At 44.7% G+C, this 16,471-nt stretch overlaps 1 protein-coding gene across 1 annotated transcript in view; it reads right to left on the bottom strand.

Annotated features, from left to right (window-relative positions):
- The window catches only part of LOC114045577 (galactosylceramide sulfotransferase-like), a 21,798-nt gene extending 5,539 nt beyond the window's left edge, over positions 1-16,259 (bottom strand). The window contains exon 1 of the mRNA XM_027865647.1: positions 16,047-16,259. Within this exon, the coding sequence (XP_027721448.1) occupies positions 16,047-16,259 (213 nt within the window). The remainder of the gene's footprint in view (positions 1-16,046) is intronic.
- Between the last annotated feature and the right edge of the window lie 212 nt (positions 16,260-16,471).

Genomic DNA, 16,471 nt, shown 5'->3' with positions numbered 1-16,471 from the left:
AGAGAGAGAGAGAGATAAAGGCAGCAGCTATGAAGTGAACTGCAGCAATCACAATGACCACTCCCCTTCATAGCTACCAGAGGATGTGTCCTCCCCTGTCTCATCTGAGCATCATAATGGAAGAAATTCACATGGAGGGAGACCTGGGAGGTTTGGCTGCTGGCAGATATCTGTGACGAAGGCAAGGCCACAGCATGGCTAATGGGAGCTGGTGAAAGCCACACGCCCTTAGGGACTGAGTGACTACACATTTCTGTTGGTGGAATCTTAACTGGGCCCTCAGTGCAGCAAGACAGTCCCTTCACACCTCCCTAAAGGTTGGCTCTCCTCCTCCTCATCCTCCTCCTCCGCTTCAGTCCAGCAGCTCTTCCAAAACTTCTCATCCCTCCTCAAGCCTCCTCCAGTGCCTCTTCCTCTATCTACTCAGCTGAGGACTTGGCCTCCTGCTTCACCTGAAAAACCACCAAGGAGAGCTTCGTCTTTTTTGATGTGCCTCATCTCACCTTCCTCAGGTGTCTTCCTGTACTACCTTCTTCAACCACCCCCGATGTTCATATGTCTCCACTCTTTCTTTCATGGCTAACGTTCTTGAGGAGGGGGTCTGTGATTAGTGCCCCTCTTCTCTCACTCTCTTCTAAACCCTCCATATTATGGCTTATCTCTCCAAAGCTACCAATGGTCTATTGAATGGTCTTTTCCCAATCCCCATCCTTCTTGATCACTCTCTTCTCTTTGATATTCTCTTCTCTCTCGGTGTTCAGGACACCCCTCTCTCCTGATTCTCCTCCTACCTATCCAACCTCTCCTTCCCTGTCTCCTTCCTTTGGTAATTTTTCATTCAGGTCATACCCACTAAATGTGAGTTATCCAAGGGGCTCTGTTCTGGGCCCTTTTCTCTTTCCCACTACTCTATCCACTTTAGTGATCTCATCAGATAAGTTCAATTATCATCCCTGTGCAGGTCGATATACTCAGCCCTAACCTCTTACCTGACCTCCAGTATCCCATCATCAACTGCCTTTCCGACATTTTGAACCGCAGGTCCCAGAGACATCTCTAACTTGGTATATACAAAACTGAGCTCATTCTATTTCTCCCCAAATGCTCTCGTCTTACAAATGTCCCTGTTACTGCTCCCACTCATCCAAGCTTGGAACCTAGGCTTCATCCTTGAATCCCTCATTCTCTTACTCCCCATATCCAATCGATTGTCAAACGTTTTTAGCTGCAAAGCAACCCTCTCTCCTTCTGTCTCTGCCCCTGCCCTGGTTCAGACCCTTATCGCCTCACACCTGGACTGTTGCAGCAGCTGCTGGGGGGGGGGGGTCATCTCCCTGCCTTAAGGCTCTTCCCACTCCAGTGCTTCCTCTTCTCATCTGACAATAATCTCCCTAAAGTACAGATCTGACCATATCACCTCCCTACCCAATAAACTCTGATATTTCAGGATCAAATAGAAAATCTTCTGTTTGGTTTTTAAAGCCCTTACCAGTCCCCTCTTACCTTTCCAGTCTGTTTACCTTTTACTCCTCTCCAGTTATCTCTCATCTATCAACACTGGCCTCCCACCAACGCCCCACACAAAAAATTTCATCTTCCAACTCCCTGCCTGCCTTCCCTGGTCTGCCATGTTCTCCCTCCTTACCTCCACCTCCCAGCTCCCCTTGTTTCACTGAAGCCTCAGGTCGAAGATTACTGTTTCCCAGTTCCCCACATACTGCTGATATTTTCCCTTTGGCATTATCCTCAAATGATCCTTTCTAGATCTTGTATGTGCCGAGTTGTCTCTCCTGTTAGAATGTCAACTCCATGAGGGCAGGGACTGTGTTTTGACTTTCTTTGTAATCCTAGACTTCAGCACAACGTGCCTGGCACATAAACAAGGGCTTAATCATTGCTTGTTGCTGGATTAATTAGCTGGGCAGGTGAAAACCTTTTCTCCTTGTGTTCCTCAGCCATAGGAATCTGATAATGGCCACCGCTCAGGTCCAATAATGTGTGCCTCTGATTGCTCAGCAGGTAATCTGGGCCATCGGGCAAGCTTGGCGTAGTGTGCTGACACACATTGGTTATTTTCTCCAATTCTCAGTTGTCAACACACAAACATATATTTCCATTCTTCTTCCATATGGAACTATGGACAAGGTATATGAAAATCAGAATGCTATGATGATGCCCTTAGGCAACAACTTCTTGGGCAGCTAGGTGGTGCAATGGATAGAGCGCCAGGCCTAAAGTCAGGAAGACCTGAGTTCAAATCCAGCCTCTGACATTTATTGTGTGATCCTGAACAAGTCACTTTACCTCTCTGCCTTGGTTTCCTCATCTGTGCAATGAAGGTCATAACAGCACCTACCTTCCAGGGCTGTCATGAAGATGGATGAAATACTAATTGTAAAGCTTTTAGCATAGTGCCCAGGGCCCGTATTAGGGCTGTATAAATGTCAGCTATCAGCTATTGAGATGATCTCTGAGGTCATCCATGCCAGACAAAGGAATTTTCCTGGACCATTTTTGGAATGATAGAGAGCTGGTGAGCTACATCTTTTGAGCTGTTTCTCAGGCACATCCCACATCCCACTCCTGCAGTGAGGAGATGCTCGTCCTCTTTCTAAGATTCTGCCTTAACTTCTCCTGAACCTCTGGCACTGGAAAAACCCCAAGGCCAAATTTCTCTGGATTCACATCAGTGACTGAAGAACCTGGTTCTTATCTATGCCTCCGTATAGCCCTCGAGGATGGTCCTGGTGTCCAGGCATTCTATCCCATCTTCCTGTTTGCAGTACTCTGCTAATATCATAAATAGACTAGATTTGGTTCCAAATGGAGCCAACTTATTCTATTGACATATATTGGGTCTGGATACACCTGGATAATGCCTCACTGACACCAGCAATTTCTTTCTTTTTAAAAAAAAATTAATTTATTTATTTTTAGTTTTCAACATTCACCTCCATAAGCTTTTGAGTTCCCAATTTTCTCCCCCTCACTACCCTCCCCCCTCCCCAGGACGGCATGCAATCTGATATAGGCTCTACATATACATTCCTATTAAACATATTTTCACATTAATCATGCCATAAAGAAAAATTGGAACCAATAGGAAGAGCCACAAGAAAGAGAAACAAAACAAAACAGAAGAAAAAAACGAGCAAAGAGTATGCTTCAGTCTGCATCCAGACTTCATAGTTCCCTCTCTGGATGTGGATAGCACTTTTCACCATGAGTCCCTTGGAGATGTCTTAGATCCTTGCATTGCTGAGAAGAGCTAAGTCTATCAAAGTTGGTCATCACACATTGTTGCTATTACTGTATACAATGTTCTGGTTCTGCTCACTTCACTCAGCATCAGTTGATATAAGTCTTTCTAGGTTTTTCTGAAGTCCGTCTGCTCATCATTTCTTGTAGCACAATAATATTCTATTACATTCATATACCACAACTTGTTCAGCCATTCCCCAATTTCTTTCTTTCTTTTTAAAACATAAGTATAGTGAATAAATTTTCAACAAAGGTAGACTGAGGCCCATATTCTCTGAACAAAACAATAGCTTATTAGCAGGGCATGAACTTGTTAATAAAGCAGGTCTAACAACTGCTTCTGTTTAGCCAATGGACAAAGAGGAGATGCAACTCCTTCCTATAAGAATAGACAAAGAACAAATCAGAGTAAGTGAGGAAATAATTCAATTGGTTATAGAGTTGGCATAACTTGATTGGTTACATTAAGGAAAGAGAGCTTTACACACACGGGGCCAAAACCACCCCCTCTCTGTCTTAGAGGAATTCTTTATGTGACCCAGCTGCATCCTGAGGCTATTGATAGTAGCCCAAGTGTAGTGGACTCATTGGCACCTAGGAAGGACATAAGTCCACCTTTAATTTTTAAAAGGATAAGCAGAGATGGGACCAGGTCAGCTCATGTGCTCTCAAGCATAATACACAAAAGTCAAGTGCCAAGTGCTAGCTACCCATCTTGTTCATCTAGGAGGGAGGAGGATCTGGCCTCAGATATTTACTAGCTGTGTGACCCTGGGCAAGTCATTTAATCTTGTCTGTGTCAGTTTTCTCATCTGTAAAATGAGTTGGAGAAGGAAATGGCAAACCACTCCGGTGTTTTTGCCAAGAGTCTGACATGACTGAAAGATTACTAAGTAACAGCAACTTTTATTTTCTAATCAATTTGTGAATTTTACTTGTTTCTGAAGACAAGCAGACAAACATCGCATCTAAGGCTAAGTGGAACGTTAAGGCAGAGGGACGATGCTGTGAGAACGGGAGAATTTCAGCGTTCTGTAGATTATAGGATCCTGTTTGGGCATGTCCAATGTCAGGTAGTAAGAAGTGTGTTGGGGCTGCCTTCTAGGACAGAACAACAGGAATTGTTAAGTACTTAGAGGAGCCAGATCTTGGGTGAGACTTAAGAGAGACGTTAGCACAAGGACCTGGAGGAAGCCTGAATGGCAGCACCTGCCACTATTATTCATTGAAGGCTAAAACAGTCCCCTGATCTGTGAAAACTCCCCTTCCTGCCCATATAGTGGGAAGTGAAAATATATAGAAGGAAGGAATTCACAAATCTAAGAGGCATGTAAGAGGAGGCTGGCAGAAGGAGACCTAAGGAGGAAAAGGGACAAGCATTTATCGGCAGAAAGGACAGTCTGGTTGGAGAAGAATGGCTGGAGACTGCTTTTTAGTTGTAAATTTGGAATAATCTCAAGAAGACTTTCCCAAAGAGAAAGACAATCTTGTAAGTTCATTCTTCCTGAAGATGAGACTCTTCATAAACAGCAGCAAACAGATGAAACTATTCATAAAAAGTGCATTTATTTCTTGTGCTCACTTGTTGCAATGATTGAAGCATGAATTGATTGACCACTTATTGCTGTGGGAAAGGGCTTTTGTTCCACACGGGATGGCCACTGAATGATCTCTCCAGCCCCAAAATTCTGGCACCCTGTCATTCTAGGCTATATGTGCATTGGTCCTAATTCAGAACCAAAATCCAAATGATCATCACAAAAGATTTTAGAGTTCAGGGATCTGTTTTCCCCAGAGGAAAAGGAAACTATGATGGTGACTCTCATCACTTTTGCTGAGAAAACAATGGAAGGCAATACAAATTCTGAAGCTTCTGACAACTGGTAGAATCACTTTCAGTTGCCAGTTTCCGGTGAGCTGGGGTACCACTAGATGAGTGAGTTCATTCCATGTCCCAGGGTTACCACATTGATGGAATCCTAATAAAGCTGCCCTCAGCCCCAACATTCTACGTTCCTTATGGGCCCCCACTGAACAGCAGGCATGTCCTGATTTAACCACACAATCTGGCTTTAACCATGCCACAGGACCCCAGACTCAATATAGACATTGCCTTTAGCTAGCCACAAGCCCCCAATTCACATATTTGAACAGGTGTGCCCTTGTGCTCAACCACAATCACATCATCCATTTAGCCCAAGACAGGACCACAATACCTAACCATCCATCTTGACTGGACAGGACCACAATAGCTAGCCAATCAGAAAGCAGCATGACCAAGATTTTTGACCACCAAACCATAGAAGGGATCCCTCCCCATTACCTAATCCCTTAACAAACACCTTCTGCCTTTTCAATATTCCTAATTTCTGTCATGTAATCGGCATCATTACAGTATAAAGTTGCATGTCTTGTCTTAATAAGCTGCTGGTTCCTCTTGGACCCTAGCCTGCTTCTGAGGGATGTCAATCCTCAATAAATGCCTGTACTTAGATTAGAGGTGGTCTGACTCTGAATTCTTTGAGATGGTGCAACAGTATAATCTCTATAATTTTCTGGACACTTTACAACAGAATTTTATTTCAACCATATGGATATCAGATTAAACATTTTTAAAAGTTACACAGAATTCAGATCTACTTTTTTTCTTCTACCAGTAAGAGTTCTGCCAAGTTAATAATCATAGTAAAAAGGAAAGAAAGAAAGAAAGAAAGAAAGAAAGAAAAGAAAGAAAGAAGGAAGGAAGGAAGGGAGAGAGAAGGAAGAAGGAAGAGAAAGAAAAAGGAAAGAAGGAAGAGGAAGAAAGAAAAGAAAAGCATTTATAATCCAAAATCTCATTGTTAATAGAATAAAACTCCAGAATTCTGACATTTGTTTCACCAATTTCAGTTTTTGACACGAACACCAGCCGTTCACCCCACAGACTGTTTTGCTAGGCTGAGGCTGTGAAAAGTTGGCATGATTCTGTTTGTCCCACAAAGGGATGTTTTCAGTGATACGCTGGAGCCAGCTCTAACTGATCGCAAGAGCTAATTATTAAATTTTCAGTCATCTTCCTGAGTTCAAGTCTGAATTCAGATATTAGCTGTGTCACCCTGGTGAAGTCACTTAACGCTGTTTGCCTCAGTTTCTTCATCTATAAAATGAGCTGGAGAAAGAAATGCAAACCACTCAACTATCTTTGCCAAGAAAACCCCAAATGGGGTCACAAAGAGTCAGACACAACCGAACAATAACTGAATCACAAATGGTGAAAATCTCAGTAATGCTAAGAGAGTAGGAGAAGGGAAGCAGTATGGAGTTGTGGAAAGGACGCTGGACTTTGACCAGGAGACGTGGGTTCAGATTCTGACTTTGACACATACTGGCTATGTGACCCCAGGGCAAGTCACTTCCCCTCTCAATGCCTTATGCTGCTTTTTAAGAGGATAAATTGCAGAGCAGAGAAGCTGATCTGAATAGGGGGTGAGGAGGGAATAAAGATCTATTGTTTTTTGTTTTTTGTTTTTTTGGATAGGCAGTGGGGTTAAGTGACTTGCCCAGGGCCACACAGCTAGTGAGTGTTATGTGTCTGAGGCCAGATCCTCCTGAATCCAGGGCTGGTGCTCTATCCACTGCCACCTAGCTGCGCCTTAGGGAATAAATATCTATTAAGTACTTACTATGTGCCAGGAAATGTTTCCTAAGGTCCACTTGACTTTATTCTCCAGGATGTCTGACTCTAGATCAGTAACCACACCATCGTGGTTGTTGGTATTGCTAAACTCTTTCTTGTATAGTTCTTCTGTGTAGTTTTATCACCTCTTCTTAATCTCTTCTGATTCAATTAAGTCCCTACCATTTTTGTTTTGTATCGTGCCCATTTAACATTTTTTTATTTTTTTTCACTTAATAGTACTTTATTTTTTCTAATTACATGTAAAGATAGTTTTCAACATTCACTTCTATAAGATTTTGAGTTCCAGATTTTTTTTTCTCCCTCCCTCCCCTCTGCCTTCCTCAAGATGGCATGCTATCTGTTATAGGCTATTTTCACATTAGTCATGTTGTGAAAGAAGAATCAAAACAAAAAGGGAAAACATGAGAAAGAAAAAAAACAGGGGGCAGCTAGGTGGTGCAGTGGATAGAGCCCCGGCCCTGAAGTCAGGAGGACCTGAGTTCAAATCCGGCCTCAGACACATGACACTTACTAGCTGTGTGACCTTGGGCAAGTCACTTAAACCCATTGCCTAGCCCCCCCCCAAAAGAAAATAGTATGATTTGATCTGCATTCAGACTCCATAGCTCTTTCTCTAGATGTGGATAGCATTTTCCATCATGAGTCTTTTGGAATTACCTAAGATCTTTGCATTGCTGAGAAGAGCTAAGTCTATCAATGTTGGTCATTACACAATGTTATTGTTACTGTGTACAATGTTCTCCTGGTTCTGCTCACTTTACTCAGCATCAGTTCATGTAAGTCTGTCCAGGTTTTTCTGAAGTCCACCTGCTCACCATTTCTTATAGCACAATAGTATTCCATTACATTCATATACCACAACTTGCTCAGCCATTCCCCAATGGATGGGCATCCTCTCAATTTCCATTTCTTGGCCACCACAGAAAGAGCTGCTGTAAATACTTTTGTACATGTGAGTCCTTTTCCCATTTGTATGATCTCTTTGGGATACAGCCCTAGCAACGCTATTGCTGGATCAAAGAGTATGCACAGTTTTATAGCACTTTGGGTATCATGGCCATTTTTGCATGAAATGTTCCCTTGATATCTCTCATTTTCTTGGGGGTATCTCATGTCTTTCCCAGTCTATTGTTTTCTTCTATTGCATTGCTCATTTAAGAAAATCTTCTAATCTCTCCTTGCCATTCTCTGGAATTCAGCATTCAGCTGGATGTGTTTTCCCTTCCCCTTCTCTTTCATTTTCCTTCTTTCCTCAGCTATTTATGGAGCTTCATCAAACAGACATTTTACTTTCTTACTCTTCTTTATCTTTGGGATGTTTTCTGTTGCTGCCTCCTGTACAATACTGTGAACCTCTGTCCACAGCTCTTCAGGCCCTCTATCTACCAGATCTAATCCCTTAAATCTATTCATCACTTCCACTTCATATTCTAAGGGATGTTATTTAGGTCACACCTTTATGTTCTGATGGTTTTCCCTACTTTCTTCAATTTAAGTGAAATTTTGCAAACAGAAGCTCACGATCTGATCCCCAGTCAGCTCCAGGTCTTGTTTTAACTGACTGTATAGAGCTTCTCCATCTTTGGTTGCAAAGTACAGAATCAATCTGATTTCAATATTGGTCATCTGGTGACGTCCATGTGTAGAATTGCCTTTTGTGTTGTTGAAAAAAGGTGTTTGGAGGATTCTGGGAAGATGGCAGAGTGGGTCAGAAAACTTTTGGCTTTCCAAGTTTCCTCCACAAAAAAAGGCAGACCATCTCCTCCGAGGGAACATAGAGTAGTGGAAACAAACAAAAGTTAAGGTAAAGCAGTCGTCCTCCTAAGACAACTTGAAAAGACTCCAAGAAAGACCTGACCTCCAGGGGCAGAAGTTTGGTCTAAGTGAAGTGCAAATACCTCCAGGCTGACTCTGCAGAGTCAACAAATAACAGGCCCTGGGGACCACTGGGATGGGAGGCAGCCTCAGCCTTAGAAATGTTCATCTGACCCATGGTATGAGGGTCTGACAGTGGAGTAGAAGACTGAAGGACCTTCCACTGTTGGAGGATGCCAAGCACAGCTGTACTGACCAGACCCCTCCCAAGCTGTGGCTGCAGGGGAGAAGGAGCTAGCACACACCTGGTAAGTGCAGCAGCAGTGGCTGTGGGCACTTGCAGGAGAGCAGAGTCCCTGGTTTCAGGTCCAAGGCAAAGAGAACAGCTGGAGTTTGCAGCCATCTGAGGAACTGCAGGGAGCGAGATCATTTGCAGGACAGTGTGGCTAGGGGCCCTCGCCATGGCTTGGGAGTGGAAAGGAGAGCCCAAAGGTTGGGCCCAGGAAAAGACCTCAGAAAATAACAGAAAGAAGGAGCTGAGGCTTGGGACGTCATTCCTCATAGCTCAAGACTATGACTTGATTACGTTAAAGGCTGTTAAAAACAAAATGAAACAAAGAACAAAGAAATAAAAATGAGTAAGCAAAGGAAAAAGAACCCAACCATAGATAGCTACCAAAAAAAAGAAAGAAAAGAGAAAAAGTGTTTGCTATGACCAGTGAGTTATCTTGACAAAACCCTATTAGTCTCTGCTCTGCTTCATTTTGTATTCCAAGGCCAAACTTGCCTGTTACTCCAATTATCTTTTGATTTCCTTCTCTAGCATTCCAATCCCCTATGATGAATGTGAAATTTTTTTTAGTGTTATTTCTAGAAGATGTTGTAGATGTCTAGAAGATGTCTTCATAGAACTGATCAACTTTGGGGACAGCTAGGTGGCACAATGGATAGAGCGCCGGCCCTGAAGTCAGGAGGACCTGAGTTCAAATATGGCCTCAGACTAAACACTTGCTACTTACTAGCTGTGTGACCCTGGGCAAGTCACTTAACCCCAATTGCCTAAAAAAAAAAAATAACTGATCAATTTTGCACTCAATATACCAGCAATTTTAGAAAATTCAACAGTGGCCACTGACTAGATTAGAAAAGATCAGTTTATGTGCTGGGAAAACTGGAAAAGAGTATGGCAGAAACTAGGCATAGACCAAAATCTCACACCATATACCAAAATAAAGTCAAAATGGGTTCATGATTTAGATATAAAGACTGATACTATAAGCAAACTGGGAGAGCAAAGAGAATATATGACCAAAAAAGAGATAGAGAACATTACAAAATGCAAAATGGATAATTTTGATTACATTAAATTGAAAAGTTTTTGCACAAACAAAGCCAATGCAACCAAGATTAGGAGGGAAGCAGGAAACTGGGAAAGAATTTTTACAACCGGTGTCTCTGATAAGGGCCTCATTTCTAAAATATATAGAGAACTAAGTCAAATTTATAAGAATACAAGTCATTCCCCAATTGATAAATGGTCAAAGGATATGAACAGGCAGTTCTCCGATGAAGAAATTAAAGCCATCTATAGTCATAAGAAAAAATGCTCTAAATCACTATTGATTAGAGAAATGCAAATCAAGACAACTCTGAGGTACCACCTCACACCTATCAGATTGGTCAACATGACAAAATAAGTGAATGATAAATGTTGGAAAAGATGTGGGGAAATTGGAACAGTAATGCATTTTTGGTAGAGTTATGAACTGATCCAACCATTTTGGAGAGCACTTTTGGAACTATGACTAAAGGGCTATAAAAATGTGCATATCCTTTGACCCAGCAATAGCACTTCTAGATCTGTATCCCAAAGAGATCATACAAATGGGAAAGGGACCTACATGTACAAAAATATCTATAGCAGCTCTTTTTGTGGTGGCAAAGTATTGGAAACTGAGAGGATGCCCATCCATTGGGGAATGGCTGAACAAGTTGTGGTGTATGAATGTAATGGAATACTATTGTGCTATAAGAAATGATGAGTAAGTGAACTTCAGAAAAACCTGGAAAGACTTACATGGACTGATGCTGAGTGAAGTGAGCATAACCAGGAGAACATTGTACATAGTAACAGCCACGTTGTGCTATGACTAACTTTGATAGACTTAGCCCTTCTCAGCAATGCAAGAATCTAAGACATGTCCAAAAGTCTTGTGATGGAAAATACTGTCCACACCCAGAGAAAAAACTATGGAGTTTGAATACAAATTGAAACATACTATTTGCCATTTTTTTCTTCTGCTTTGTTTTGTTTCCTCTTTCTTGTGGTTCCTCCTATTGGTTCTAATTCTTCTTTACAACAAGACTAATGTGAAAATATGTTTAATAGGAATGTATATGTAGAGCCTATTTCAGATTGCGAGCCATCTTGGGAAGGGTGGGGGAAGGAAGGGGAGAAAAATTTTAAATTCAAAATCTTATGGAAGTGATTGTTGATAAATCAAAATAAATTAATAAATTTTTTTTAAAAAGAAAAAAAAAGAAAAGGCCAGTTTACATCCTGATCCTAAAGATGGGAAATGCCAAAGAGTGTTCCCATTACCAAAAAATTGCCCTTATTTCACATGCCAGCAAAGTTATGCTTAAGATTCTGCATGCTAGGCTTGCTTCAGCAATACGCGAACCAAGAATTACCAGAAAAGCAGGCTGGTTTTTGAAGAGGCAGAGGAACTAAAGACCAAATTGCCAACATGAATTATGGAGAAAACAAGGGAGTTCCAGTAAAACTCTACTTCTGCTTCACTGACTAAATTCATTGCTTCATTGCTAAAGCCTATGGGTGTGTGAACAACAAGAAAATGTGGCATCCTCAAAGAGATGGGAGGACCAGATCATCTTACTTGACTCCTGAGGAACCTGTATGTGGGCCAAGAACCAACAGTTAGACCTGAACATGGAACAACTGATTGGTTTAAGATTGGGAAAGGAATATGACAAGGTTGTATTTTGTCCCCTTATTTATTTAAGTTATGTGCAGAGTACATCATGTGAAATGCCAGGCTGCATGAATCAAAAGCCAAAATGAAGATTGCTGGGAGAAATGTCAACAATCTCAAATATGCAGATGATACCACTCTGATGGTAAAAAGTGGAGAGGAATTAAGAAGCCTCTTTATGAGGGTTAAAGATGGGAGGGTAAAAGCTGGCTGGAAGTTTAACATCAAAAAAGCTAAGATCTTGGCAACTGGTCCCATCACTTCCTGGCAAAGAGAGGGAGAAGAAACAGAAACAGTGTCAGATTTTATGGTCTTGGGCTCAAAGATCACTGCAGATGGTGATTGCAGCCATGAAATTAAGAGATACTCGCTCCTTGGAAGGAAAGTCATGGTAAATCTGGATGGCAAATTAAAAAGCAGAGACATCAACAAAGGACCATATAGTCTAAGCTATGGTTTTTCCAGTACGTATGATGTGTGGCTGTGAGAGTTGGACTATAAGGAAAACTGAGTAACACAGAATCAATGCTTTTATTTATAGTGCTAGGAAAGACTTTTGAGAGTCCCTTGGACAACAAGGAGATCAAATCAGTCAATATTTAAAGAAATTCAGACTATTCACTGGAAGGACAAATACTGAAGTGGAAGCTTCAATGCTTTGGCCACATAATGAGAATCAGGACTCATTGGAAAAGACCCTGATGTTGGAAAAGACTGAAGGCAAAAAGAGAAGGGACAACAGAGGATGAGATGGATAGAGGGTGTCATGGGGCAGCAAATATGAGCTTGGACAGACTTTGACAGACAGATGGTGGAGGACAGAAGAGCCTGCTGTGCTCTGGTCCCTGGGGTCACAAAGAATGGGACATGACTGAGAAACTGAGCAACATTACAAGTACCAGGCACTGTGCTGAGCACTTTACAGACATCATCTCATCTGAACCTCACATCCCTGGGAGGTAATGTCATTATTATCCTCACTTTACAGGTGGGGAAACTGAGGCAGAGGTTAAGTGACTTCCCCAGGGTCACCCAGCTAGTCTCTGAGATGATAACCTCATTCACTCAGGCAGTGTCCTCACTGGGTGCTCCTTAGAAGCAGTGAAATCACAGGTGAAAATGCTGGTGAAGAAAGGCTGTATGGAGTAGTTGTTAGGGGGTTGAGATCTCCTCCCATTTGGCTGTCCTACCATTTCACAGAGTTGTTGAGAAAGTGGTTCATAAACACTCAAGTCTTATTGAAAGATGAGAGTCGTTTCTTTGGCATCTCTCCTGGTCTCACCTCCTGGAGAAGCTCACCTGGGAAACTTCTGGGAAGAGACAGGCAGCACTGAGGGAAACTTTCCACTGTTCCTCCCCAGTCACACCCCCTGCCTAGTGGGGACCTGCATGTCCCAGGAAGGTCAGAGACACTGACCTGTACATGCCAGACTCCATTCCCAAAGCACGGACTGTGGTTGCCCTGAGGGCAAAGCCACTCCCCATCCACACACAACTCCCTTCTTGATCCTCAGGCAAAGTCAGGAAATGCCAGAGGGGAGCCCTGGGCATCTTGCCCGATGTCAGCAGGTGTGGAAGGGCTGTCCAGACCAGCAGGACCTTCAGGGGCGGCTCTCTGGGGCTGCCTTCATCCTTGGGTAGTCAGGCTCTGGTCACAGACTTTTGGACCTGGGAGGAGCCCACTTGGGTCACCGAGCCCAACACATCTGTCTTGGCGGCAAAGAGGAAGTGACCTATCTAAGATCCCCCAGCTAGGAAAGGGCAGAGCTTTGACTAGAACCCGGGGTCCCAACTCTAAGTCCTGGATTTTCCCCATTATCCCTCCCTGACTAGGACCCAAGTAAGAAGAAAAGGGGCCCAGACTTCTTTGAGGATGCCTGGAATTCAGGCATCACCTGAAATAGTAGGTCCCTAAGCACTCACTGGGAGAGGGATGGGGGGCAGCCAGCCCCTAGGGAGACAGTGTCCTGGCTAAGTGTCTTTCCTCACCAGACTGATTCACAGCCATGAAGAAATCCCCCAATGTTCGCTGAGCATTGACGCTGAGCCCAAGGCCCTGAATTAAAACCTGCCTCTGTATTTGCAGGTGAGGAAATGCCCTGCCCCCAAGAGAGGGGGACTTGCCTCAGATCACAGGGATCAATGATTTGGATGTTAGAGGACATTGACCCTAAACTGCTCCTTGTAGAGGTAGGGAAACTGAGGCACCAAGAATGGCAAGGACTTGCCCAAGGTCACACATAGGATGAGGGGCAGAGCTGGGATTTCAGGTCCTTTGACTCATCTCTATAGCACCCTAAGAGTCACAAACTGCTTTCTCTGCAGAACCCTCCAAGGCAGGGTCTGCAAATGTTATCCCCATTTTACAGAGGAGGAAGCTGAGGCCCAGAGAGGGAAAGTGATTTGCTTTTGGTCCCATGGTGGCAGAGGCTGGATTCAAACTGAAATCTTGTGACTCCCAATGTGGGCTCTTTTCTTTACTGCCAGGAGTGGTAAGGGATGAACAGGGGAGATTCTGAGCTTCTCCTGGCAGGGGCACCCACTCCTCCCCGACTCCCCATGAGGAGCTGGGGGGGGGCAGCTGGCTGGGCACAGGCTGTAGCTGCCCTCCCTCTGCCCTCCCAGCATAGCATGGAAGGACTCATGGCCCCGGGGCTCTCCTGTACCCAGGTAGGGAGGAGGGACCATTTCCCAGATTGTAGAGGTAGGAAGCTGAGCATGAGGGGAGGGAAGGGAGGCGACAGGGGTCTAGAAGCAGCCCAGCTTTCTCCTGCCCCCTGAGGGGCAGCCCCAGCCCTGCTCTCTCCCCCAGCCCGGGGCTGTCATGGGATGAAGCTTCACCAAGGGAAGGGATACACTCACCTGGCTGGCAGGGGGCTAGGAGGGATGGCAGAGGAGGAATCCTGCCTTAAACATCTTTACTGGGTGACCCTGGGCAAGTCACTAATATTTCTGACTGTTTCCTTATGGATAATCAGGTACCTGCCTCACCAGGTTGCAGGATTAAATGAAATAATGCTTTGCAAATCTTGAAACGCCGGAGCAATTTTAAACAAAATTGGAGATGGTGAATGGAGGAGTGCCAACCTGCCCTGCCCTGCCTTGCCCTGCCCTGCCTTGCCCTGCCCTTCCTGGAGCCCTCTCCCAGCCTCCCATCCTGGGATCATGAGATCTGGCAGGGGCAATGGGCAATGTGATAGAACAAGCAGATAAAGACGTAGTCGGAGAACCTGGATCCAAATCTTACCTCTGACGCTCACTACTAATGCAACCTAAGTCACTTAAATGTTGCAGGGTCTCAGTTTCCTCATCTATAAAATGGACTCTGAGGTCCCTTCTGGATCTGTGAATGTATGAATAAAGTGGGAGCAGGAGGATAGAATTGGAACTGGAAGCGACCTTGGAGATTGTCCAGCTCAACGTCCTCTTTTGAGGCCCCTGGAAGGGAAGGGACTTTTCCCAGGTCACATGGCTAAGGAGGAGGAATCTGGCCCATCTGCCTCTGACCTCAGGGCTCTCTCCTCTGGACGAGCTCCCTGAAGGAGGTAGGATGGGGTGATGGGCTGGGCTACTGCCTGGGCTGCAAGGAGCTGGAGGGGTCATTACACTCCCTCGGATCAGCTTTTCCTGCCAGGGGCTCAGGTCTCCAATCCGGAACTCAGGAGCTTCCGAGGCTGGGTCGTCTGTCCTGCTGCTCTGACCTCCTCAGCTAGTTTGGTGCAGGGGAAGGGAGAGAGGAAAAGAGGGGAAGGAAGGGCCCCCTCTTCCCCCCACCCAGGGCCTGACTGCAATGGGCTGCTTTGGGCCCCAGGGGAGTCTGGGCAAGACCAGGGTGGGGATGCCCTGTCTCAAGGAATCCTCCAGACCAGAGCCCAGACTCCAGAGTCTGCTCATGGGATCAAAGATACAGCTCTGGAAGGACTCTCAGAGGCCACTGACTCATCACTCCCATCATTTTACAGATAAGGAAAGGACCTTGCCCAACATTGGGACAAAAGGCACAGGAGTCATTCTAAACTCAGTTTGCTCATATCTGTAAAATGGATAGAATAACATTTGTCCTGCCTTCCTAGTTGGGCTGTTTTAAGAAAGGTTCCTTGTAAACTTTAAAGCACCCCCAGACGGCCTTTTAGCTGAAGGAGGTGCCCCTCAGCTGGATCTGTGGTCTGGGGCAGCAGCCAGTGAAGAAGGAAGAGCTGACCCATACACCTTGACCCGTACACACCCCTTTTGTTTTCTGTAGGACCTAGTGACTGTTGGATGAGGTGGTGATGGGAGACAGCCGCGGGGCTCACCTGGATTAGGGCGTCCTGCTGCTGAGGGCTCAGGGCTCTGACTCTGCCGCTCGTGGTGCTCCTGGGTCTCTGCTCTTGATGTAACTGCCACCCCTGACCCCGATAGCCTTTTGTCTCAGTTGGGGCTGTGGGGACAGGCAGCATCTCCTTTGCTCCTCCCTGGGCGGGCTGCCTACTCCCTGCTGGGGTGGACTGGGCTGGGCTGGGTGCCATCTACCTCAGGAGAGCCCAGATGGGATTAGGGAGGGAGAGGCTCAGGAACGGTCCTGAGTCTGGCTTCCAGCTCTGACCCCCTACACTAGCACCAGCATACATGTCCCTCATTCTACCCTTGCCTTTGACTGGCTCCCCCTACCTCCATTCAGGTCTTGACTCAGACAAAAGCTGTAAATGTATCAGTGATATTTTATAACCCAAAGTTCTTT

This window comes from Vombatus ursinus, unplaced genomic scaffold (genome assembly GCF_900497805.2).
Source record: "Vombatus ursinus unplaced genomic scaffold, bare-nosed wombat genome assembly UNPS02001287.1, whole genome shotgun sequence".
NCBI lineage: Eukaryota > Metazoa > Chordata > Mammalia > Diprotodontia > Vombatidae > Vombatus > Vombatus ursinus.
This window is presented reverse-complemented; position numbering and strand designations above follow the sequence as displayed.